This window comes from Fukomys damarensis, unplaced genomic scaffold (genome assembly GCF_012274545.1).
Source record: "Fukomys damarensis isolate Sample0158 unplaced genomic scaffold, DMR_v1.0_HiC HiC_scaffold_39, whole genome shotgun sequence".
Taxonomy (NCBI): Eukaryota; Metazoa; Chordata; class Mammalia; order Rodentia; family Bathyergidae; genus Fukomys; species Fukomys damarensis.
Window position 1 is genome coordinate 122,434,403 of NW_022900951.1, and position 24,713 is coordinate 122,459,115.

General features: G+C 41.3%; 1 protein-coding gene across 1 annotated transcript; it reads right to left on the minus strand.

Moving 5' to 3' along the window:
* Nucleotides 1–429: 429 nt before the first annotated feature.
* Nucleotides 430–897, minus strand: LOC104857132 (chromobox protein homolog 3-like). Its single transcript, XM_033760566.1, has one exon. It carries the CDS (start codon nt 895–897, stop codon nt 430–432), a length of 468 nt encoding a protein of 155 aa, XP_033616457.1.
* Between the last annotated feature and the right edge of the window lie 23,816 nt (nt 898–24,713).

A 24,713-nucleotide genomic window follows, 5' to 3' on the forward strand; every position in this document is an offset into this window, starting at 1 on the left:
TTTTCTCATTTTTTTCTTTTCCCTTATTCCCTTTCCCCTACCCTTCCCACTTTCCCTACACCTTTAGCCCTTTTCTTCCTATTTCCCATTGTCAATTATCTCATTAGGATCTTGTGTACTATTATAGTTTATTCACAGCAGAGAAATTATTGGGTATTTACACATGTATGACTTATTTATTTCACTTAGGAGTATATCCTCAAAATGTATCCCCCAAATACTACTTTCAAAACGAACATATTAAACTTGATTTTCATTAGAATTTGGTGTTTTCTATACTAGTAAATCAAAAACCAAGACCATATCATATAATATAAATATAAATATATAAATATATATACATATACATATATATATGTGTATATATGTATATTATATATATATATGATGTAAGATATTGAGCTTCATCTTCTGGACAAGAATGCCAAGTTATCTCTCTCCATAAAAAACAATTACAATTTGAGGACAGCTCATATTTGCCTCTTTTGCCAGCACCGAGTCAGCCTTCTCAGAGTCTTTCCATTTCAGGTGAAACATCCTTTCTCCACTACTGTCTGTGGCACCAATTATTCGTTCAGGATCAAGACCTCTAGCAAAGCCTCTAGGTTTGTCAGTAGCCGCTCTTTTCTTTTTTGATTTGCTATGGTCAGATTCACTGTCAGATAGAGCTTTTCTTTTTGTACGATCTTTTTCTTTACCAGCTTTTTGAGAATTAAGAAATGCTTCAATGAATTCTTGACAATCTAAATTTTCTTCAGGCTCCCATGTGTTGTCGGTATCTGTAAATCCCTTCCACTTCAGAAAATCCTCCACCTTCCCATTCACCATATGATGGGCCAGTACTTTTTCTACCACAAATTCTTCAGGCTCTGTTTCCTCAACTTTAACTTTTGGCATTTTGTTTCTTTCCAATTTTTTGCAATGCAGTTTTACTGGAAGCCATTTTTTTTATTGCAGACTTGAAGAGCTATTATTCACCACCTGGGATGCTCGCATCGCCAGTCCACAGTGTTTAGGCCTGCGTTCCTGCAGCTGCACTCACATCCAAGGGAAGGGGGATAGACCTGTAGTTCTCTTTTTGCTTGGGTCTTTTCCTGGTTTTGGAATCAAAGTAATACTTGCTTCCAGGAATGAATTTGGAAGTACTGCTTCCCTTTCAATTTTATTGAAAAGTTCAAAAAGTAGTGGCAGTAATTCCTCTGTAGAATTCAGCAGTAAAACCATCAGGACCTGGACTTTTCTTTGTTGGTAAACTTTTAATTACATTTTCAATTTCACTGATTGTATTTGAGGTGTTTGCAATTTTTTTGTCTTCTTCATTCAACTTTAGTAATTCCTAAGTATCAAGAAATCTGTCCATTTCTTTTGTCTTCCATTTTTTTAGAGTACAGGTTCTTGAAGTAGGTATTGATGACCTTCAGATTTCTCCTGGATCTGTTGTGACTTCACCTTTTTTATTCCTAATCACATGGATTTGAGTCTTTTCTTTCCTTTTTTTGACAAGGTTGGCTTATTTATTCTTTAAAAAACCAACTCTTTTGTTCCATTGATGTTTTGTGTCGTTCTCTTAGTCTCCATTGCATTGATTTCTACTCTGACCTTTATGATTTCCTCCCTTGTACGAACTTTTGGTTTGTCTTGCTTTTCTTTTTCTAGGAGCTTAAGATTCAGCATTAGGTTGTTTTTTTGAGCTTGCTCTGTTTTCCTAGTGTGGGCATTCACTGCTATATTCCCTCATAGAACTGCTTTCATTGTTTCCCATAGATTCCTGTATGCTGTATCGGCATTATTTATTTGTAAAAACTGTCTAATTCCTTCTTTAATTTCCTCTGTGACCCATTGGTTGTTCAGGAGAGTGTTATTAAATTTCCATGTGTTTGTGAAGTTCTCGTGGTTTCTTTTGTTACTGATCTCCAGTTTAATGGCACTATAGTCTGATAATGTATGTGGGATAACTTCAACTCCTTTGCATTTACTTAAACATATTATGAGCTAGTATGTGGTCTATTTTGGAGAATGACCTCTGTGCAGATGAAAAGAGTCTATATTCTGATTTTGTAAGGTGAGACACTATTTAGACATGTGTTAAGTCCATTTGTTCAAAAGCTTGGTTCAGTTCTAGTATTTTGTTGTTGTTGTTGTTGTTTTGCCTAGATGACCTATCTGTTTGTGACAGTGGGGTATTTTATTACTGCCCTTAATATTTGTTTTGTATAGTTGGGGCCTTAGTATTTGGTGCATGTATATTTATGATTGTTATCTCTCCCTCTTGAATTGTTCCCTTTACAAGGATATGGTGACCTTCTTTATCTCTCTTAATTAGTTTTGGTTTGAAATTTACTTTGTCTACAAATAAGATAGCTACCCCTGCTTTTTTCCAGGTTCCTGATGCATGGAGAACTATTTTTTCCATCCTTTTACTTTCAGTCTATGAGTTTGTTTTTGAGCTAGGTGCATTTCTTGTATACAGCATATTGTTGGATTTTACTTCTTAATCCATTCTACCAGTCTATTTCTTTTGATTGGTGAATTGAGGCCATTAACATTGATCATTATAACGGATGTGTATTGACTTCTCATCATTGTGTTATTATACTGTTGTTGGCTCTTTTTAATTTCCCCCCCTCCCTTTAATTTCTTGCCTTGCCTGCTGGGTTTGCTCTGTAGGGCCTCATGGAGTTTTGATCTTCATTGTCTTTTGCTAGGATATTGTTTAAAATTGCTTGGAGTGCTGGTTTTGTATTCATTAAGTTTCTCAGGTTTTTATTTGTGTTTTTTTTTGTTGTTGTTGTTGTTGTTGTTTTTTTGTCGTGGAAGTATCTTATTTCCCCATCAATTTTGAAAGATAATTTTGAAGGATATATCAGTGTAGGTTGGAGGTTGTTTTCTTTTATTTCTTGAAATACCTCACTCCAGGCTCTCCTTGACCTGAGGGTTTATGTTGAAAAGTCTGCTGTGATTCTGATGGGCTCTTCTTTGCATGTGATTTTTTTTTCTCTCTAACTGCTTGTAGTTTTCTGTTCTTCTGTTAGGTTTCTGGGATCTTGATTATTATATGTCTATGTGTAGATTTTTTTTTTATTATGGCTAATCGGAGTCCTATATTTCTCACTCATCTGTAGGTCAAATTCTTTTGCTCTGTTTGGGAAGTTTTCTGTCATTAATTCTGTGAACAGTTTTTCATTGTCATTTGTACTTTCTTCTCTTTTTCATGGACTCCTATCAGTCTTATATTATTCTTCTTTGTGTCATCTAGGAGCTCTTGGATTGATTTCTCATGTTCCCTTACTATTTTGAAGAGATCCTTCTTTTCACGGTCACTGACCTCCATCCTGTCTTCTATAACTGATACCCTGTGTTCAGATTGGCTTAATCTCTTATGTATAATTTCAATAGAGTTTTTAATTTCCTGCATATCTGTTTGAATCTGTTTTATGGATTATATTTCTTTCCTATGTTGGGCATTCATGGTTTCCATTTCTTTCCTATGCTGGGCGTTCATGGCTTCTATCATGGTCCTGAGCACATATATTTTTTATCTGTTTCTGTTCTCAAGTCTCTAGTCATGCCATACATTCTGCTTACCATCTCTGTAGTTATCTGGGAAATTATTTTTGTTTTGAATTTTTCTAGAGCCTCATTCATCTGTTTTGTTACTTCCTGTGCTATCAGTTCAGGGTGTCCAGGTGGTTGATTATCAGAATTTTCCACCTAATTTTCCCGAGAATTTGCCCTTAGTAAGCTGGAAGTTTGTGTTTATGCTTGAGACTTGTTTGAATGTCTTTCCAGTTCTATTTTTGTTGTTGATAATGTCCTTGGTTTGATACCTGGGTTAATACTTTGATCTTCCTGTTATAGCTAGTCTTTAGGTTTTGAGTGTCTAATGACTCTGAGGCAATCTCTTTTTCATTATACCAGGAAGGACAACTGATTAGATCAATCACAACATCTTAGCCCAAGTGATACAATCAGCCACACAAAAGCATCAAGCACAGCTTAGAAAATGACAATTTGTGGTAGTTATTAATCTATCATCTTTAACTGTGTGAATTAAATAAAAAAATGTGGCTGGAGCTCAGGACAATGGCCTTTATGACCCTCCTGTGCTTCTGTGGTGTGAATCCAGGTAACAGCCAAGGCAGGAGGCCAGAGGTGTGTGTGTGGGTTCTGTGGGAGGGGGCTGCAGGTGCCCACGTGGCTCTGCTTCTTACCAGTCTGCTGCCCAGGTCCGGCAGCTGGAGGGAGAGCTGCAGGATAGCTCCACACAGTTCAGCCTCTTAACGGTCTTCTCAACTGCTATCCTTTCTATCGTTTTTTTCACTGTACCCAGTTGCAGGTGTCCTTCTCAGTTAACCAAACGTGTCAGGCAGCCTTCTTCCACAGTGCCTCTGAGCTACATTTTCCCCTTTCCTCTGACTCTCATTTCTCTTGGTTTCCATATGGCTGGCTCAGTTTCATTGGGAAATCTCTTTAAATGTCAGCCCAGATATATTATTTTCCCTGAGATGTCTTGGTGGGTTCTCTATTTGTCTCATGTGTCACACTTGTTCTCTTCCGTCATAATACTTCTGACCAATTGCTTTTATTTAGATGGGACAAATTGTTTATTTTGTGGTTCATCATCTGCATCCTTCATTAGAGACTAAATTTCATACAGATGGAAGTCTGTATGTTTTTACTGCTGTATAAAGCAGTTTCCACTCTCTATGATAAGCATTGACTGAATGTGTGAATATAGATATGTATCTAATAAACATACCCACATGACCACAAGTTTTTCAAAATTATGCTTCCAATCATTGCTTGCATGATGACCTATCCAGTGAATACACCATAGTTAACATAACCATTTTCATAGTATGTGTCTTTAGGTGTTTACTAAATCAGTATATGCAGATCTGTTTAACCTCAACATTGTCAGAATTGCATAGCATTACATTTAAACTTTTTGATTTGTGTGATAATTTGAAAAGTGACATCTTTTGAAATTGTGATTTATACCCTTCTGTTACCCAAATGTTAATGTCTTAAATCAGTCTTTCCATTTCTACCCTAGATGGCTTTAACAGCTGGCTCCCTACTGTTCTTGTCACCTCTGATAGTGCTGACCTCCAATGTGTCTTTTATTCTGGAGCTACTGTTTCTTTGAAAATGCATAGTTTTTACAGTATTGCCTGCTTTTAACACTTAGTTTCATTTCCAAGGGGATAAATAGTAAGGCCTGCCATGTTATAACCCATTATTATAGTTCCAATAGGTCCAATTAAAAGTCTTATGCTTAACTAACATTGTGTGTATGTGTGTGTGGGTAAACACACACACACACACACACACAGAAATATCATGTTAAGGGAGGGCAGGGGAATCAGGAACAAAAATAAGAACCAAGGTATATTATGTAAAGGTATAAACTCCCAATAATGAATATCAGCATATTATAGACCCAAAATATACCAATAAAATTAATGGAAAAAAAGAAACATCCTGTTGATGTCTACTTACATTACTATCTTTCTTTCTGGAATGGCTTTAAATCCCATCTCCTGCTGCATAGCTGGGAGACATCTACTTATCTTTCAAGATGATTCAGGGGTGGCTTATCTCCCCATCTTGGTATAATTGACCACTGCCTTCCTTGTATTCTACTGTCAAGCGTCTCTCATAGCAGCTAAAATTCTTGATTGTGCTTTTTTTCATATGTGTCTCCTGTAGATTTCAAGTACTTCAAGAGGCAGATCATTCCTTAGCCTTTACCTTACCTCATTCCTAGCATATTTCCTGAAATATAATCTGCTCATTACTCATCTTTTCCAGTTTTCTATGCAATTTCTTCCACTTTTTTTCCAACTAAATCATAGGATTATTTTTTCAGTTCCCAAAAGAGAACTTGTTAGTGTTTTCACTGGGACCCAACTGAAATTATAAATAATTTAACAGAGAATTGATTTCTCTTGACCACAGTCTTCCAATTCAGCAACATGGTGTTTCTCCCTATTTATTCAAGTCTCTTTTATATATTTCCCAGTAACGTTTTATAGTTCTCATTTTGTAGGTTCCACATGGTTCTAATTAAGATGATTCCCAGGCATTTTGGATTTCATTCAGAAAATTTCTCTAGTATAACTGAAAATGCCCACTCAGCTCAGTGATAAATCTAAACCATGACACTAGGGCCCACATTTCCTAGACCATGTGGTCTGACAGTAATTGAGACCATATAGTGTAGTGATTATGTGAATGAGCTTTGGTGTCTAGACAAATGTGATTCTAAATTCTGGTTGTTTGGTTCTATGTGACCTTGGGCAAGTTATGTAAACTTTGTAAAGTCTGTCTCACCTGCTACATCTATAGGCCAAAGATACTAATAGCATCTCTCTTCATAGGAGTTTGCCAAGGAATGTGCAGGATAATGAAAGGGAATGCTTAGCACTGCACTTGGCACATAATATGTGCTCAATAAATGTGAGCTATCATGTCATTGCTGTAGATGATGACAGTAGTTGGACATACATACACAGCAAAGCTGAAAATAGAACCACCTTGAAAGCTGCAGATGGCCAAGGGGCTCGGGGTGGATTACAGTGGGGGAGTGTGTGCCGAGTTGGCGTGAGTCCTTGGATTTAATCCCCAGCACTCTTATAAATGTTGAAATTGCCAAAAGCAAAGGAAGTGGAAAAGAAAAAAAAAATCAAAGACAAATGGGGAGAGGAAAGCAGAAAAAAGAAAACATCCTCGTCAAAGGAAGGAGTTATGAGAGTCCCTCTTCTGGGCTCTCTGTGGAAGAATATACGATATCTAGACAAGGCTGTGTCATCATTGGAATCAACTTTAAAGATCATGCTTGGGAAGTCTCCACAGTATGGTGTCTTAGTTATAGTTCTTTCGTTGTTGAGACAAAATACCCGACACCCAAAGTTAAAAGGGAAAGGGCTTAATTAGCTCACAGTTTTAGTCCATAATTGCCTGCTCCAAGGCAAGGTGGCACATGGCAGAAGGCCATCACAGAGTAGAAACAGCTCATGGTGTTCACATAGTAGCAAAAGCAACAAGAGAAGTTTAATAGTGTTTTTCTGCCCCCTTTATCTTATCCAGTCTACCCGGATTAGGGCGGTGCCAAACCAATCAGAGGATTGGTTTAGTAATCCCAGCATCACACACTCTAGATTCAGCCACCTCTGAAAAAGCCAATTATCACTGCATGAGGCTTGTATGGGGGGTTATCTAGACACAAGCCATAATACACGAGGAGAGGGAAAGAAAAGAAAATGAGAGACATGGACAGTGTTAACCCTTGAGATGAGCTTTTCACTTTACAAGAGATGCTTCTTTAGGACAGTCTAGATCAAAGAATGAATTTGAAGCATCCACAAAGGGAAGTGAGCATGGCCTTGGAAAATGATGCAAAAAATGAGAGATAGCTGGAGGCAGCTATCCCTGGAGAGGGCTGATATCTCTTGGATATGGCTCACTATTTATTAATCATAGCATATATTATTGAGGATGTTGGTGATATTTAGCTACAAGATTAGATCTCTTCTCTATGTAGATGGGCATGGAGTGGGGAGGATAGAAGTGGGGAAAGAGGGAGAAGAAAAAGGAGAGCAATTAGTTTCCATATGTGAACCCTTATAAAAATGTATATTTACTTGGGACATATGAAGAACAACACTTGAATTTTAATCTGTAGATATTTTTTCAGACAATGACAAATATAAAAGAATATTTTTGTATATAGCATTGTTTGGGATCAAAGCAATCTAACATCATTAATTTGATCTGATCGGAAAGGAGCTGAGGGCTGAAGATCCCAGGAAAAAGAATAAAGAGAATATAGACAAACAGGCAATGGCTTGCTGTTTCCTGATCTAAATCCTTTATGTCCCCAAGCATATCCTCAAGTGCAATTCACAAATAATACTTTAAGATAAGAGGTCCATTATTCAGTAGCAGATATGTGAGATATTCTTGAATATTGTGGTTTGCTACAACACTAGTGCTGCAAAAGCTCTCTGAGGCAATTGAAAGGATTCATCTGACAGGTAGAATCATTGAGGCCGAGAGGAGGGAAATGGCCTGGGGATAGAGCCACAGCTGAAACTCTTGACCCACAGCACCTTCTACTCCACCATACACAGTGTCTTCCTGTTTGGGGAAACTCCCCAGGACATCTGACACTCAGAATTTACTCAACTTTGTCCTGGGACCTTCTAGTGCATGTAATACATGTGTTAGAAACCCACGAAGGTGTCTTCCTTTCAGAAACTGGAGCGATTTGAACACACTAGGCTCCATATGAAGGAGGAAATACTTTTCAGAAGCTCAATTGTCCTTTTGTCTTTTTTTTTTTTTTTTTTTTTTTTTTTTTTGGTCCCAGGGATCGAACTCAGGCCCTTGAGCTTGCTAGGCAGGCAGCAGAACCACTGAGCTAAATCCCAGCCCATCCTTTTGTCTTTTTGCTTTCTGATAGAGACATTTCTGCAAAGATTTTTGAGTTTTTTTTTTTTAACATTTTCAATGTATAGCAGCAAAGAGAGACTTATCTGGGCAAGGTCTCTGTGATGGGCCAGGTCAACTCTGCTCCTCTTCAGGATTCTTCACGGCAGCTTAAACGTGTCTTGGGATTAATGATTACACCAGGTTCTAATTATTTGAGTCCACAAGACTACAGCCATCTTTTGCTCCAACTTAACTGTGATATCTTCCAGAGCCCAGACTGGGTCTGATTCTCTTTCCATGTGTTATGGTTTATATCTAGGTGTTCCCTAAAGCCTCATGTACTCATACAATGGGCTTGGGGAGGTGATTGAATTATAAGGGTGTAACACCCATAGTGGATTGGTCAACTGATAAATTTATAGCTAAATTTTTGGAGGTGGAGCCTAGATGGAGGAGGTGGGTCACTGGCAGCAAGGCTGGAAGGGTCTATCTCTTTCCTTTGTCTTTGATATCTCCCCCACCCTTCTTGCTGCCATGTCATGAAACATTTCTTTTCTGCCATGCCCCACTGCTGGGGTATTTTGTCTTAGCAATGAAAAAGTAACTAAGACACCATGGCAAAGGGCAAGGACCTAAGAAATATGTATGGATTGAATAATTGAATGCAGGGAGCAAAGAGGGTATGGAAGCAAAGCCCAGGTCTTAGGCTCTGGGATTGTATGTTCACCGTGTGGCCTTGGATCAGTCAATGAATCACTCTCAGCTTCATTCTCCTCTTTATATGAAGCAGTGGTAAGGGAACCACTATCACCTCCCAGAGGAGTGTGAGGATGAATGAACTGATGTTCACCTAAGTTGTTTACAAACCAAGTAGGAGCACAGAAAAAGCAAGCACTTGGAGAAAAATGGCTAACATCTATCTGCAGTGAACTCACTGTGTGTTAGGAGCCATGCTCTATTGCCATAGCAACCCTATGAGGAAACATATTGTCTTCCCCTTCTTGTAGTGGGAACGTTCAGGCATAGGGAGATTAGATCATTTTTCCCAAGGACACACAGAACTGAAGTCCAGGATCATTGACTCCCAGTTCAGTGCTCTTTCTACTGAACTCCAGGAATCTTGCACAGGAAAAGTCAGCCAGGGTGTCTCCTGTGCAGCTGTGCTTGAGGGAGGCATTGCTGCCCTGAATCTGTTCTCTCACCTGGGGAGAAGGTACAGAATGTGGAAATGAAAAGTCCTCCCCAAAGCTACAGGATTTCATCTCATGCATCAGTTTTCAAGATGAGTCACTGAAGGGCCTGGGAGGGAATCTATCATCCCGTGCAGGCTGGTGAAAATGAACAAACACAGCTCAATGCTGTTTAGAAATAAGCACATTTCTATCTCTTCTATGTTTCTCCCCAAAACAATCTAGATCTTTATCATGTATATTTTTAAGGCTGATTTGCTGAAAGGTTGTTTTTAAATAAGCTCTGACACAAATGTAACTTGGCCACCAGCTAGCACATTTGTCATGCAATCTGACATTTCTAATAAACACCCAGTGGTGTGGGGCTTATTACCTGGCCTTTGTGTATGAAACTGGGATCATTTTGCTTTTTCTGAAAGCAAAGCCCCACTATTCAATGTCCAACTACAGATGTTTTTGCACTAGTAAGTGAATCCACGCTGTGTTCACATTTCTGGGCTTCCTACTCTGTTTCTCTCTCTCTCTCTCTCTCTCTCTCTCTCTCTCTCTCTCTCTCCCTCCCTCCATGTGTGTATGGGTACTGAATATACAAGGATACAAAGACTGAATATAAAGTCTCTGTTTTCACAGGGCTTAGTGTCAAGTGATAGTGGCATGGCTTACATTCACAGGACATTAGCGTACTTCAGAAACTCAATAACGATGATCGCTCTTACGAAAGTCTTTACATCTTTCAAAATGCATGCATACTGTTTTTCATAGGTACATAGTTTTTCTGATTTTACACCTATGCATGCATTTTGAAAAACTCATCAGAACTATGGAAACATACAATAAAAACAGCGACTGGCTTCCAAACATAATTCCACACCACTTGGAGATGCTAAGCGTTCAGGGTCCATTTGGGGCAGATTTTGTCCCCTGCATATAGGCATGTACAGTTTGCTTAGTTCACACAAAGGAGTTACCTCACCATGGACACAGCTGCACTGGCCTTTTGTTCACTTCTCTCAGTCAGTCTTAGATGGCTTTCCATCCCCATGCAAGAACCACACTCCTTGTAGTGGATATCACAATATTCCATTGAACATAAATTCTTTAATCCTTATGACAGTAATTTAGAGCCCACTAGGCAAACTCCTATTTTTATTAATTTTATGAGAACACAGCCATGCCCACTCACTTCCATATTATCTGTTGCTATTTTCCAACTACTGTTGCAGAAATGAGTAACTGCCCAAAAGATCATCTGGCCTGCAAAACTGAGTATATTTACTAGCTGGCTCTTAACAGAAAAAGTTTGCAGATCCTGCTTTAGCGCCACCGCTCCAAGTAGGAGTGACAATTATCATCACCCTCTTTCGGTAACTGTGTACATGTGGGGGTGAGAGGGATTTCTGTGTGCTCCTATATTGTTGTGTCTTACAAATCTCATGGTACATGTTATCCTGATTTCCTAAATAGAATTTGCTAGTCAAATTATATTTTCTATGACCTCAGTTTGCTAATTGAAGATTTTACAGCAAGTTATTTGTCTAAATGAGGAGTCCTTTTGTACAGTGAATAGACACCACTTCATTTTTCTGTTTCATAGAACATTTTCACTGACTGTAATGTACTCCTGCGCATCTGACACCCACATGATCACACACACACACACACACACACACACACACACACATGCTCACATACTCCAATGTATGCCAAGACTCACACACACTCAGGTGGCATATGGAATGTTGAGATAGGATTGAGCCAACCAGACTAGCACCATTGTATTGATGTGACTTTTCCATTTGCCTCACACAAGGAAAGGCTCCCATCTTCAAGTCCACTGAAAGAAAGCAAGGTTCAACCAGAAAGTGGAAATGTAATGACCTTCGACTGACCCAAGGGCTTGAAGTTATGGAAGGTATGCTGTAAAGGGAAGGGTAGAGAGGGCTTTCGCCTTGGAAATGGACCCCCTGGACACCAAGGGAGGGGCAGGTGAGAAACTCTCCAGAGAAGACCAGCCTGATGGACAGGCTCAATCTCAGGAATTGGTGGTCTGTTCTGGGGTGGAAGGGGAGCTGAGGAGCCTTTGGCAGGCCTACAGGCAAGGTGGCGAGTGAAGAATGAGAAAATGAAAGATTGTGTCATTGATTGGAACAAGAAAAAAGGCACCTCAAAGACGACTACCGGTGTTAGAGCGTGAGTCCGGCACTGACTTAGGTGCCCACCTGCTTAGTTGAGTTCAGGTGATCCTGTCCCTGTCCCTTCCTAGCTGAGTGGCCTTGGCTAAGTCTTTATACCTGTCTGAGACTCCCTTTAGTCATCTATAAAATGGAATGATACCGGCACAGCCTTCACAGGTTAATACTGAGGATTAGGTAAGTTGATACAAAGTGATTAGATCATTGATTGCCATATACACAATACATATTCACCACACTCTCTGTGCTGCTATAACACCTTCGCCCATTATTTGGGTGTTATGCTAATACCTATTATAGAGCTGATAAAATAGAGGCTCAGGAAGCTTTCATGCCTAGTCCAAAGTTTCCCAGGGAAAGTTTCGGGGAGCAGAGATTTGGATCCCAAGAAACAGCGCACAAACTTCACCCTCGCCATGTGCCCGTGGAACTGGGAACAGTGCAGGCCTATAAGTCTGCAGGTCCGGGAAGGGACTGTACTCCCAAGAACGTGCCAGGTGAGGTGGAGGCTACATTTCGCAACTCTCCGTTCATCAAGTTTAGCACATTGGCTGTCAGTCTTTCTGCATCTAGAATGAGTCTTATCGAATTCAGTCTTATTTATCCTATAATTTGTCATCCTATTCAAACAGTTCATTTGAACCAACAATAAGCCCTCACCGTATTATCCCTGCTCTGTCAGGCCATTGCTTTTAGTGCTTATCAGATTCATTTGTAAGGTGCCAGTCTCACAGTGTTAACTTTTCCAAAAGCTAACGTAGGTAATTTCTTGTTTTCCTAACCATTCATTCAAGGAATATATATGGTTTGCCTACCATAGTTCGGACACTATTATGAGAACTATTATGAGAACTCAGGGCAGAACAATGAATGCAAATGGTAGGAGTGCCTGTTCTCAGGGGCTAGCCATCCTACTGGCGGGAGAAGTAGGAAACACATAAGAGCACTGAACAGCATGTTCCTGATAATTCAGTGTAGAGAAAAGTAACTACGGGGGCCGGGTGTTGGATGAGACCTTTGTAGTGTAGCTAGGAAGAGCCATACATATATTTAGACAGAGCCCTCAGGGAAACAGGATGGTATATTGCCTTTCTATGGGGAAAAGAGTCGTCCACACTGAGGGAACAGCAAGTGCAAAGTCCCTGAGGCAGAGATTTGCTTGGTCTGTTTGGAGAATGGCCAGGAGGAGACTGGAGTGGGAGAGAGGAAAGAGGTAGGTGGTGAGGTTGCAGGTGGGGGTGGAGCTGGCTAGATAGGATTTAGAGGGCATGGAAATGTGGGCTACTTTCAGGAGATGGGAGCCATGGCAAAATTTGAAGGGAGGAGTGTGTACACACACTTTGGTATATACTCATATATACATGTGATCTCATTGGCTTCTGTATTCAGAACAATGGGAGAGGAGATTTTCCAGTTAGGTAGGAAAGGGACAGAGACATCCATCATGCTTCTGCAGATGATTGCTTTACAATGTTTTGCAACCTCGGTAAGCAGCCACTGATGGAGTTAGTAAGTTGAACTCTATCTATCCAAAGAATCGGCAATAGGAATTAACAACAGCTACCACTACCTGAAACACATTCTGCTGCGGGCCCTCAGAAAATTGCTGAATCTGGTACGAGCTCCTCATCCTCACCACAGCCCTAAAAGTAGAACACTGCCATTTCTCATAGAAGGAAACTGGCTCAGAGAGGTTAAGCCACTTGTTCATGGTCATGCAGCAAACAAAAGGCAGAACTGGAATTCAACATTGCATCTCTAGTTTCACAATGCTCACCTCCCTCTCATAATCGTAAGTCACAAAGAAATGCCGAGCCCACTCCGAGGTCTCTAATTTACCTCTGTCTTTATTAAGTGACAAGCTGAGGCAGGAGGATGAGACGAGACTGGAAGTTCAGCACCAGCCCGGGCAGCACAGCAAGCGAGACCTTCTCTCCAAACAGATGGCGCAGTCAGTGGCATAGATCGCTTGCCTCACACGTAAAAGGCCCTGAGTTCAATGCCCAGCAATGCAAAACAAATTAGTCAAATTTAGAAAATTATTATCCTATGGCTCCATGAGTAGCTTTTAGGTTAAAGTGCCACACAGTAACAATACGAACACAAGGTCCTCGGCTGGGCTATTGTTTCCAGTTTCAAGAGGCAGCTACTTCCCCTGGTAGAGGAGAGAAGTCTGTCCTCAGCTTCCTGGTCAGCTGTGCCCAGCTTTCGGAGACAAGCACGTTTGTGAGATTCTCTCCTGTGATTCACGTAATTTCTTCAGTTGTGTGTATGAGAAGGGGCAGGCCCACGTCCCCTGCGGACACCGCTGATTCCTTTACCCCAGAGGTGAGCTCGGGACTCGGCTGCTCAGGTTGTCTGCTGTCTGAACGGGCAGCGCGGAGGGAAACAAGCACGGTTTCCATTGCTCTTCGTGCCTTCGGTTACAGTCCCATCCGCGGCAGCTTGGGTGCTCACAGAGGGAGTGCAAGGTGTGCTTTGAAGGACTTTAAGGCGTGCCCACTGCACGCAGGAAATGCAAATCAATAGCCAGAGACGAAAAGTTGTGGCTCTAATTTTAAAAATCCCATCGAGTAGGAAGAGCTACGGGGACTTGAGTGGGAAAGATTCCTGTAGTTTGTGGTAAAACAAATCTACTCATAAATCCATTTAACTCTATGATAGTCCGCTTGCACCCTTTTCCTCCTCTTCTGAACACGTGTGCATACACATACGTACACACACACACAGGCACAATCACACGCGCACACACAGGAAAGGCTGCAAGCTGCCTCCATAGAGTTTCTATTGCTTCAGAAGCCACTTCCTGGCCTGCGCTTTCATCTGAAATCTCGGTCTGGCATCTCGGCCGTCAAGGCAGTTATTTCTGTTGGTCTCTGGCTGAGAGATAGGCAACGGCCCCTTTGGAGGCCTTGTTCCGTGGGTTAGGTAGCTACGCTGCCCCTCCCTCTGCAATCTGCTCCCTACCAACACCTAGAAACACAAGATGGAACTCGGCCTTTATTTTCTAAGACTGAAAAATCCTTGCTACTTATTGCCAGTACATAAGCCTCCTGCAGATTGATACATATTTTCTGGCAAATGCTTAGAGATGCCTAGCCAGCTGCCGCCCAAATTAAAGAGGATAGGATGCTCCCCATGGGCAAAGCCTGCAAGGACTTTATCTATAAAATGGCAAGCAAACTTTAAGACTCTGCCACTTAACTGCCTCAAGACCACAAAAAGTCACGTCACCTCTCTAAGCCACAAGTTTTGCATTTGTAATCGAGTGCAGTGGCACGTCCTTCACGTGTCCACAGTGGCCCTCAAGTGCTCTGCTGCAGGATTGAGCCAGGTTCCCACCCAGGCTGTTCCTATGCCAGGGTCTTCACTTGGCTCAGCTCTGCCAGGCCACATCTCGGCCACCTCTTTGCTCCTGTCTCGGCTTCTCAGGGAGATCCTCCTTAACGACCTTATTTATATCTGTCACCCCATGGTATGTTCTGTGTTTCTCTTAGTACTTATGACCTTTTAACATGTAGAATTAATTTTTTTTTTACATAGAGTTTCTGCTACAAAGTAGAGGCTAAAGACATTTTATTTTGTTTCGAGGATATTTGTCGAATGTAGAAAGGCGAAGTTGGACAGAAAGCCACTGTGAATATCACAGATGAGAAATTCAGGGGACCTGCTTATGTGATTCATGCTGGGATCTGAGCACCAGCCCGCACATATAATAATTTAAGCACTTGCATATCTGAGCAAGTCAAGGTTAGGCTAATGGAAAGGGCCAGGGTTAGGGATGCCTCTCACGGCAGGGAGCATATATACTTCATTTTGGAAAATCTTGCTTCTAGCTCTTAGCAGGGGACAGCAGAGTCAGGGTACGGTGAGTGCTGCAGTGTTTGCAGAATCCATGAGGAAATGGTGGGTGATCCTGTAAACAGAATGGGTAATTAGCCAGGCATCGTGGCGTGCCCCTGTAATCCCAGCACTCGGGAGACTGAGGCAGGGGGATCGCTGTGAGTTCGAGACCAGCCTGGGCTACATAGTGAGTTCCAGGTCAGTCTCAACTACATAGTGAGACCCTGTCTCAAAACAACAAACAGACAAATAAACAGAATGGGTAATTATTACCTGGAGAAGAACACGCTGGAGAGAGAGGGACTCCATAACCTTAATGGTGATGATAGCAACCTGGGTGAAGTATGTGTCCTATGCTGGCCATGGCTCTGAATATTCACTCATTTAATCCTCATGCAACTCTCTGAGGTCTGTATTTCCCCGCTGTTTCCAAAGATGAAAGAGGAGTACTGAGAGGCACTGTTGCTTGAATGTGATCACACAGCTACTTACAATTCAAGCTGGGATTTGAACCCAGGCAGTCTGACCCAGAGTCTGTGTTCTTAACTCGCACATTATGCCTAATCTAGACCATGAGATTAGTGTAAGAAAAAGATTTAAAACTATTTCTTACCCTGAGCCTTGGAGGGAATATTATGGAAAGGGCAATGCTATCAGAACTCAGTATCTTCCAGAGTTTTTGTCACCAGTACTAGAACAAATTTATGGACTACTTATTCTCTTGACTGATGTTGACAAGCCATGCGTTTGTGCTTCACTCCACTTGCTGCTTCTAAAGATTGTTTGTAATTTATGGGCCCGCTTATCTAAGTGAGACAAAATTCGGGTACTGATTAGGAGGAGGATTAGGGGTCGCAACCCTTATGCTTTGTCTATGAAGTTCTAGCTTCTAGTATAGAGGATACATCAGTCAAGGAAAGATATAGCAATGCTTTGCCCATGGACACTGCTGAGATATCATTCCTATGGCATGGATTGGGAGGAGTCTGACCTACAAAATGAAATGCTCTATATCAAAGAACGGGAATAGAAATTGTGTAACTTTCAGAATTGCTTTGAGATCTGAAGACTACATTGCATGGGATTGCTTCCCAGTAAAGAACTCCGCCTAGCTGAGTGCATATTTATGCCAAGCAAGCAGAGTTAATGTAGTTTTGCTCTCCGTTTTTTGTTTCTTTTTAACAACTTGTGGAGACAGGCTAATGAAATCGATATACATCCTTTTAAGTACTTTTATAAATATACCATTATTATTCATTTGATGAAGAGACTTTGAATTGCTCAGTGGTGTTATCTAAAAGTTACACGATTTGACATATGTGATTTCAAAGGCATATTACTATAATAGTGCTCCTTTAATGGAGTAAAAATGTTATAATCACACTGAAAATTGAATTGGTAAGATCACACTCATCCTCATTGGCAAAAGTACAACAGAGAGAGAGAGAGGTGGGGGGGGGGCTTTGGTGTAGTTTTATGTTCTATCTTGTTGGATCTCTTAATAATTCTGCTGTCTTTCGGGCCCTGTGCTTGGCCCTCGAGACACGGGGATAGAGAAGGCATCGTGGTGGCTCAGTTTGCAGCCCTGACTTCACTCAGAAACAGTGTCTGACAGCTTTAGCATTCAGTACGAAGCTAATTCACAGCATGGAGTGCAAGGTCTTCACTTTGGAGAAGGCATCACCAGGGCGTGCTGATTCTAGCTTGACATTTTACCTTTCCCTTCTCACTAGGGAATGGTAATCTCCATGCAGAAATCACACAGGTTGACAGTTTATAATGTGGATGACTAAGGATTTTCCTAAGAAACGTGGAGCTGACAACAACTATAAATGAAGGTTTAGCTATTAATAATTGATTTAGTATAATTTGTGTATTACTGCAAATGTTAGTAATGTCACTTGTAAATGTATCATTGACTCAGAATGGAAATGGCTTATTGGATTTTCTAGTCCATTCTCTCAAAATGCACAATTGTTCCCTTCTGTATTTTCCTAATTGTTTAAGCCAGCCACTCATGTTTTTAATGACTTGATATATTAATAAATTAAGGTTTGGAGCCCACAGAGAGAAAATGTATACATATATTAAAGTAGATTATGCTTCTTACTGGAGGGTTATACTCTTGCCAATTTAGGAATTATTTGCTTTTTAAGAGAAAAACAAAGAGAGGAGACTTCAAATTTCAAGAGACAATGTTGAGCTTAATATGAAGGCTAGGCAAGAAAATGATAGCTACAAATAGATCTTCTAATTGAACAGAATGATTACAATTTAATATTTAGCCTTATCTTGCTGCGATATGTTTGTGGCCATTTTAGTACTGTAACCATTTTGGATACTGTGTTCCTTGGGAGTTTCTCAAAATATCCTTGAAGAAATTAAATGACAATTAGCTCATTTAACAGGAGGTAAGTCTTCATCTCTAGGATCTTTGCTTTGATCCAAGATACAATAAGGTCCCTGCTTTTCCACCCTTCGGCTGTGAACTGAAACACCACAGACCATTACGAAGAAGTACAATTGTGTTCTGTCCTCTGGCTGCTAATCAGTTTTTCTCTCTCTTTACTGTGTCCATGTCTCTGTTTCTCTTATACCCCCACCCCCCGTTGTCCGACTCCCTCTTGTTTGAAATATTTTTTTTTCAGTACAACTCACTTCTTCAAAAACGAGTGCTCAAAGTAGGAAAATGTCATTGAATCACAGCCAATGAAACAACTATTATTATAGATACCAAGAACTGGACTAACAAGCTGATAGAAAAGCATCAACTGGATTTGAGTGGAGCCGAAAACACAAGCAAGTTGGGGTGCACGTAGTCTTGAAAATATGAGATGCTTCCCTAGCCTTCAAATCATCTGCCATTTCTAGGCTACTGTTTTCTCAACCTCACCGAGTACACAGAGCTTTGTGATAATCACTCAGTTATTTGCAAGCATGTTCTATGTGGGAGTTCAGTATTTTATCAAGATTTCCTTTGCATGAGAGAACTTGAAATTTAAGACAGCTGGGATTTCAATACCACTGGCTCATGGGAAATTACAGAGGAAACCAAGGATAATGCTAATCCATGTAGTTCCCCTTCCCAATCTGGACACTCCCCACCACGTTCATGTGGATCAGTAGCGTAAGATTGTTGCTGGTTGTTTCTGTTCACTGCTTGAATGAAAACCAAGGGACAGACAGTCTTTTCTATTCTCGAGTTTGAAAAATGAGCTTTGTATTCTCACCCTCAAATTTAGCACTGCAAGGTATATACTTAACTTTATTGATCTTACACATGGATCTCTTTTTTCTCGTGTTGAAAATTCCAGTGATGTGGAGAAGCATGTAGGGCCGTGGTTGAGTTTATCATAATAAAAGAAACTAGAATCCATCTAAATGTCTATGGGGAAGAGCCAGCAAATCAAGAAAAATTGAAAATAAGGAAGAGGAGGGTTAATCAATAGTGTCACACTCCTAATAAAGTGGGAAGAGGCATAATTCATCCATATGATCATTAAGCAAAAAGGACTGTAGAATATTGGTGCAAGAATCCTATAAAGTCTTGGCCACTTGAATAATTTCCTCCCTGGATTCTGTGAGAATGTGGCTTTTCCCCTATATTGATCTTGTGAACGTTTAGGCTTAAGAGATGACATCATATGTCTGTCCTTTAATGTCCTTCAAAGTGATACACTAAGAATAGAACTGACTTGGATTCCCAGGCCAATGTTTTTTGTTCCTACATTATGTAGTTGTTGCTGAACACAGTGTTCTTTAAAATTATCCTCATTATTTAAAATTGCTGATTAACAATTTTCTCTGTATTTTGTATATTCTGTCTACCAATTTGATTTGGAGCTGGTTTCTGCATATGAAACCAATCTGAAAGACAAGGCCTTCCTTGCCCAGATGTTTGAAGCGGCTCTCTTCTCCTACTTCCTGCTCAATGTTTCTTTCATCACTCACCACTCTGTCCTACAGTGGCATCATACTACATTTGTCATTAGCTCGTTTGGTTGCTCACTTGGGCGTGATTTGACTGACTCCCTGAGAGACTCTGAGCCCCAAGAGGATATGGGATTTCCTCATTCTGATTCTCAAACCATATTCCCAGTTCTGAATGGCAGAAAACATTATGTTTGCATAATGTCACACCAGGCATCTGTAAGAATCTCACTTGTCCTTTTCCAAGGCTTAGAATTTGTATCAAACAAGTAAGAAACTCACTAAATGAGGTCCTTAAGATGGGATAATGTGCTTTTCTTCATTTTTCAAATCAAATACTCACTGATTTACCACTATGGACTGTGCACTGGGCTAGGTGTTTAAAGTACACCAAAAGTAAGACATGGTCCTTGGCTTCAAGGGGCTCACAATCTCATAAAGAAAGAGACATGTAAACAAAAATAGAAGCATGAGGTGAAACATAGTATATTTGCCAACTATATAAATCACCTTTACCTTCTCATCCCTGGCTTCATTTCCACGGGCATTGTAAAAATACTGATGCCTGAAAGAAGCCAGAGACAAAAAGCCACGTATTGTGTGATTCCACCTAGTTGAAATATCCAAAACAGGCAAAGGCATAGAGACAGAAGCTATGTTAGCTCTCAAGGGCTGAGAGGTAGGGAGTGAGAAGAAAGGGGGCCATGACTGCTAATGGGTGTACAGTTTCTTTTCAGAATGAGAAAAATGTGCTAGACTGTGATAATACAGATACTTTTGTAAGAGTATCAATATACTCCAACCATTCAATTTTATATTTTAAACGTATTCTATGGTATGTGAATTATATCTCAAGGAAATGTTTAGAAAAGGTTGGTGTCCTACTTCTGGTCCTAATAATTTTGATATAATTGGCCTAGTAATTGGCCTTGGGCAGTGGTGGTGAACTTATGGCATGTGTGCCACAGTGAGCACACAGAGCCCTCTCTGTCAGCGCATGAGCCAAGTTGCCTAAGCAGCCAAGCATCGGATAACAGTTTTTTGGTTTTGTTTGTTTGTTTGTTTGTTTTTGTTGTTTGTTTTTTTTTTGCTAAACCAAAGCCCAAGCATTCAGGTCTAATTGCAGTGTGGGCACTTTTCGATAAATAAGTGGGTTTTGGGTAGCAGTTTGGTCACTAGGTCTCTAAAAGGTTTGCCATCACTGGCCTAGGGAACAGAGTCAACCGTGGGGTTTTAAGATACTTTTCTGGGTAGCAGTGTAAGAACCACTGGTGCAACCATGGTAATAGTTTAGAGCAGGCAAGAAGCAACCTTGCTTGGGTGAATTAGAAAAGGCTTTCAGTGGCAGAAGATGGCTTAAGAAATGAGCAGGTGTTTTGAACTATAACAAAGACTTGATTTGGCACAGACGCTGTCTGTTATTACTACAGTACCTAAGCATCAACCTCCTTCAGCCCAGTTGTCAGTACGGCCCCTAGGTGACCGAGTTGGTGAGGTTTCTTACTTTCAAAATTAGTACACGGCATGTACTTCTATATTTAAGCAGCCAATATGCACTCTGCTTTCATATGTGCTCTCACCATAATGTAGTAAAGTGTTTGGGATGTGGCAAGGGGATTTATAGAGCCAGTTAAGTTTTGATCAGCCTTGCACCATAGATGACTCACTGCCAGTATTCGGTTAGATGAATTACTAAAGCCTGTTTCTTTATAGCCCATAGTTGTAAGAGAATAGCTGTGTAGAGCCAGGACAGTTTAGGACAGGACATTTCTTAACTATTACCCCTCACTTTTGTTATTCTAAAACTATCTTTTCAAAACTAAAAGCAAGCCAAAAAACCCTTCGATTATGATTGCTTTGCAACAGAAAATGGCAATTTGGTCAAGAAGAGAATTGGGAAATATGATATGCCTGGCAAATCTGACCCCCACTTCATGGTTCTCAGCTTAACATCTAGATGACAAGACTGAATTATATCACCTTCTCCGCCAAACTCCTTATTGTCTCAGGTGACAACATTCCAGTGCTTCTTTGCCTCTTGTTACTTTGCATTTAGAATATGATTATGGCAGACAATGGCTTTGGTATTCACTGGTGATGACTGTAGACACTCCACAGAAGCAAAAACAAGTGGATAAAAAAGATGACAAGGAAGAATAAAAGAAAGAACAGAGAAGGGAGGCAGCAGAGATGGCAACATAGATGTGGCGGCTGGCAAACTCACAGGCACTTCCAAGCCTCCGTACTTTCCAAACTCAGCAGATCTTGCATGGTCTTCCTAGAAACATGTGTCCCCAGCCTACACTTGGAGAAAGTTTGCAACGCGATCTGCCCAGAGCTGCCCTCTGGTAAATGATGGAGTCAGGACTGAAATCCAACTCATTCTTCGCTTATATGGCCGTTCCTTCTGGTAAACCGAGAGACTCACCCTACAAGAGGTCAGTACTGTGGAGTCATTCGGCGTAATGGCAAGAGATAGTACGAGCACGGGTGCTGGTTGCAGGAACTATACAGTAGTCAGTGCTAAGGCCTAACCCCATCCTGCAAGCAAATGGCTTTCAATGCAGGGCACTTTTGGGGTTAAGTTTTAACATTCTAACATTTAAGACACTTACTTCAAGTGCTTTTCTTTGCTTGGAGCCCACACTTAGATCAAGGGACTTCATGTAACATTTATTCATTTATTCCTCATAATTGAGAAATTACTGGGACAGTCTTAACTAACCTTGCATGTATAACCCTTTGGAAACATTATCAGTTCTGTACATCTTATTTTATCCTTATTACCTTGTATCATTATAAAATGTATCTGCGTATTACACATGTCTGTATGTTGGTGTTTTCCTTATGTAAAAGGCAACAATAAGTGCATAAACAGCATTGGACATTTCCTCAGCAATCCTGTTTTTGCCTTCATCTGCCACTTTCCTGGGCCATGAGTCATCCATTCAGGGTCACATTTTGCCTCATCCCCCAAATGGTAGTTTGCTTTTGATCCTCCTGCCATTGCCCTGATCAGTAGGACCCTAATAAGCTTTTTTGATGACCATGGACTGGTTTCTTAGTCTGTCCTCCCATAAGCCTGGCTGCCAGGCTCTTGTGTGGTACATTGTGAGCCTGTGTTGCTGCATAGGCTGGTGTAGCTTCCAGCCCTGTTATTCTCTTCTGTCTTCTTAGCCTTGAAGTGCTATAAAAGGAAACTACCATGCAACTTGGTGTTGATCCTGTGCAGGCCCTACTTCTCCGGCGATGGTGAGCTGCCTTTGTATTATCAATCCAGAGAGCCATTCCCAGTGGTCCCTGGAACAGGCCTACACATCTCAAATGGAGCCCTGTGGTAGAGGAGGAACTGGTTCCCAATGAGCCTTACGGTTTCCTAATGACAAACTCCCAAGCCCTCCAGAAAGCCTCTCGATATTCTGGTGCTTTTATTCCCTTATGGTCTAGGCCACTTCCTTTCAGCATCTTGTTCTAGTCAAACAATTGTCAAGAACTCAGACAATCCTTTCTCTCACATTCATATCTTGAATGTTGCTACTTTTGCAGTTGTTTAGAACTTTATGCCTTGTTTAGCCAATTTTGTCTCCTGCTTCTTACATTTCTTTAGCATTTTTAGTCCAGCTGCCTGGCATCTGCTGTTCCTGCCATGGGATAGAATGCATCAGTCACTGAGCTGAGTCAAGGAAACCCCAGCATGGACTGAGGTGAGAGGGAGACTTCTACACTGTCTAGCGATGGTACAGAAAAGTGGAGATCACCCTGGAAAGATCAGCAGCACGAGAGTTTGAAGTTTTAGAAAGCACAGGCATCAACCCTATAGGACTTGATTTCCTGAACCTGTTACTGTGTGTAGCACAAGTAGTCCCTGGATGCTAAACACTCAAGAGTTTCAGTCAGCTGAGGCTGCCATAACAGAATGGCTCAGGCTGGGTGGTTTGAACAAGAGAAGTTGATTTCTTACAGTGCCAGAGGTTGGAGGTCAGAGATCAGCATGCCAGCATGGCTAGGCTAGGGCGAGAGCTTCCTCCTAGCCTGCAGTTGGTTGCCTTCTTGAATGCTCACTAGCCTTGTTCTGCGAGCACCTGCCAAGGGAGAGAGCAAGCAGCAGGCTCTCTGGCATCTTAGAAGGACACCAATCCCTTCATGACGGCCCCGCTCTCAGGACCTTATCTAGCCTTAATGCTCCCATTTCCAACACCACTGCAGTGAGGATTAGCACTTCAGTATACAGACCGGGGGGTGGAGGCACAGACATTCAGCTCCTAACACTAAAGCCTTGAAAGGCAGCGACCCCACCATTCCCAACATCTCCGGCCTGGTAGGCGTATCATCTACGTGAGCGGCTAACACTAGAGAATTTAAGACACGCCTATGAGAGAGAAAAATGAGGCCTGAACAGGGGATGCCACCCCAATATCCTTACCCAATCTGATCTTTTGGGCTGTGGATCTACTGCTTTGAGAATAAACCAAAGTAAAAATGACCCAAACCTGAATCAGATGTCCTGGTTTGATCTCATGAAACTGTAATGAACTATGCTTTTTGTCTCCTCTGACCTGTAGACTTTATGAGTGACTTTATAGGCAACACTCAAGGGAAGGGGCTCTGTGGGAGGCTCTGCATCACTCCTCCCCTCACATTCCTTTCTCTTCATCCCCCTTTATTGTAACTTTTTGCCTCTGATCCTGAACATGTGATTGCACTGGCACTGAAGGAAATTATTCTTTTGAGAAATTGTAACCTGCTACTCTGTGCCAGGCGCTATTTAGGGCACTGAATGTCCAGCAGTGAGCAACAGAGGTAAACTCCTGCCCTAGGGGAGCTCACATGAGAAAGAATATTAGACAGATGGCAAATAGAGCAAGAGAGGCAATTCCACATGCAGGGAAAGCTGGCACGTAGTGCTGGGAGCCACATTAACCAGGATGGTCAAGAAAAGCGTCACGAAGTACTGCTGAGAAAGGAATGCTTGAGACAAGACCTGGAGGAACTGAGCACCCAAGTTATACAGAAATCCTGGGCAGGGAGTTCCAGGTGCAGAAAGTAGCAGGTGAACAAGCCATGAGGCCCAGAAGGGTTCATGTGTTGGGAGCAGAGAAGAGACCACTGTGGCTACAGAGGA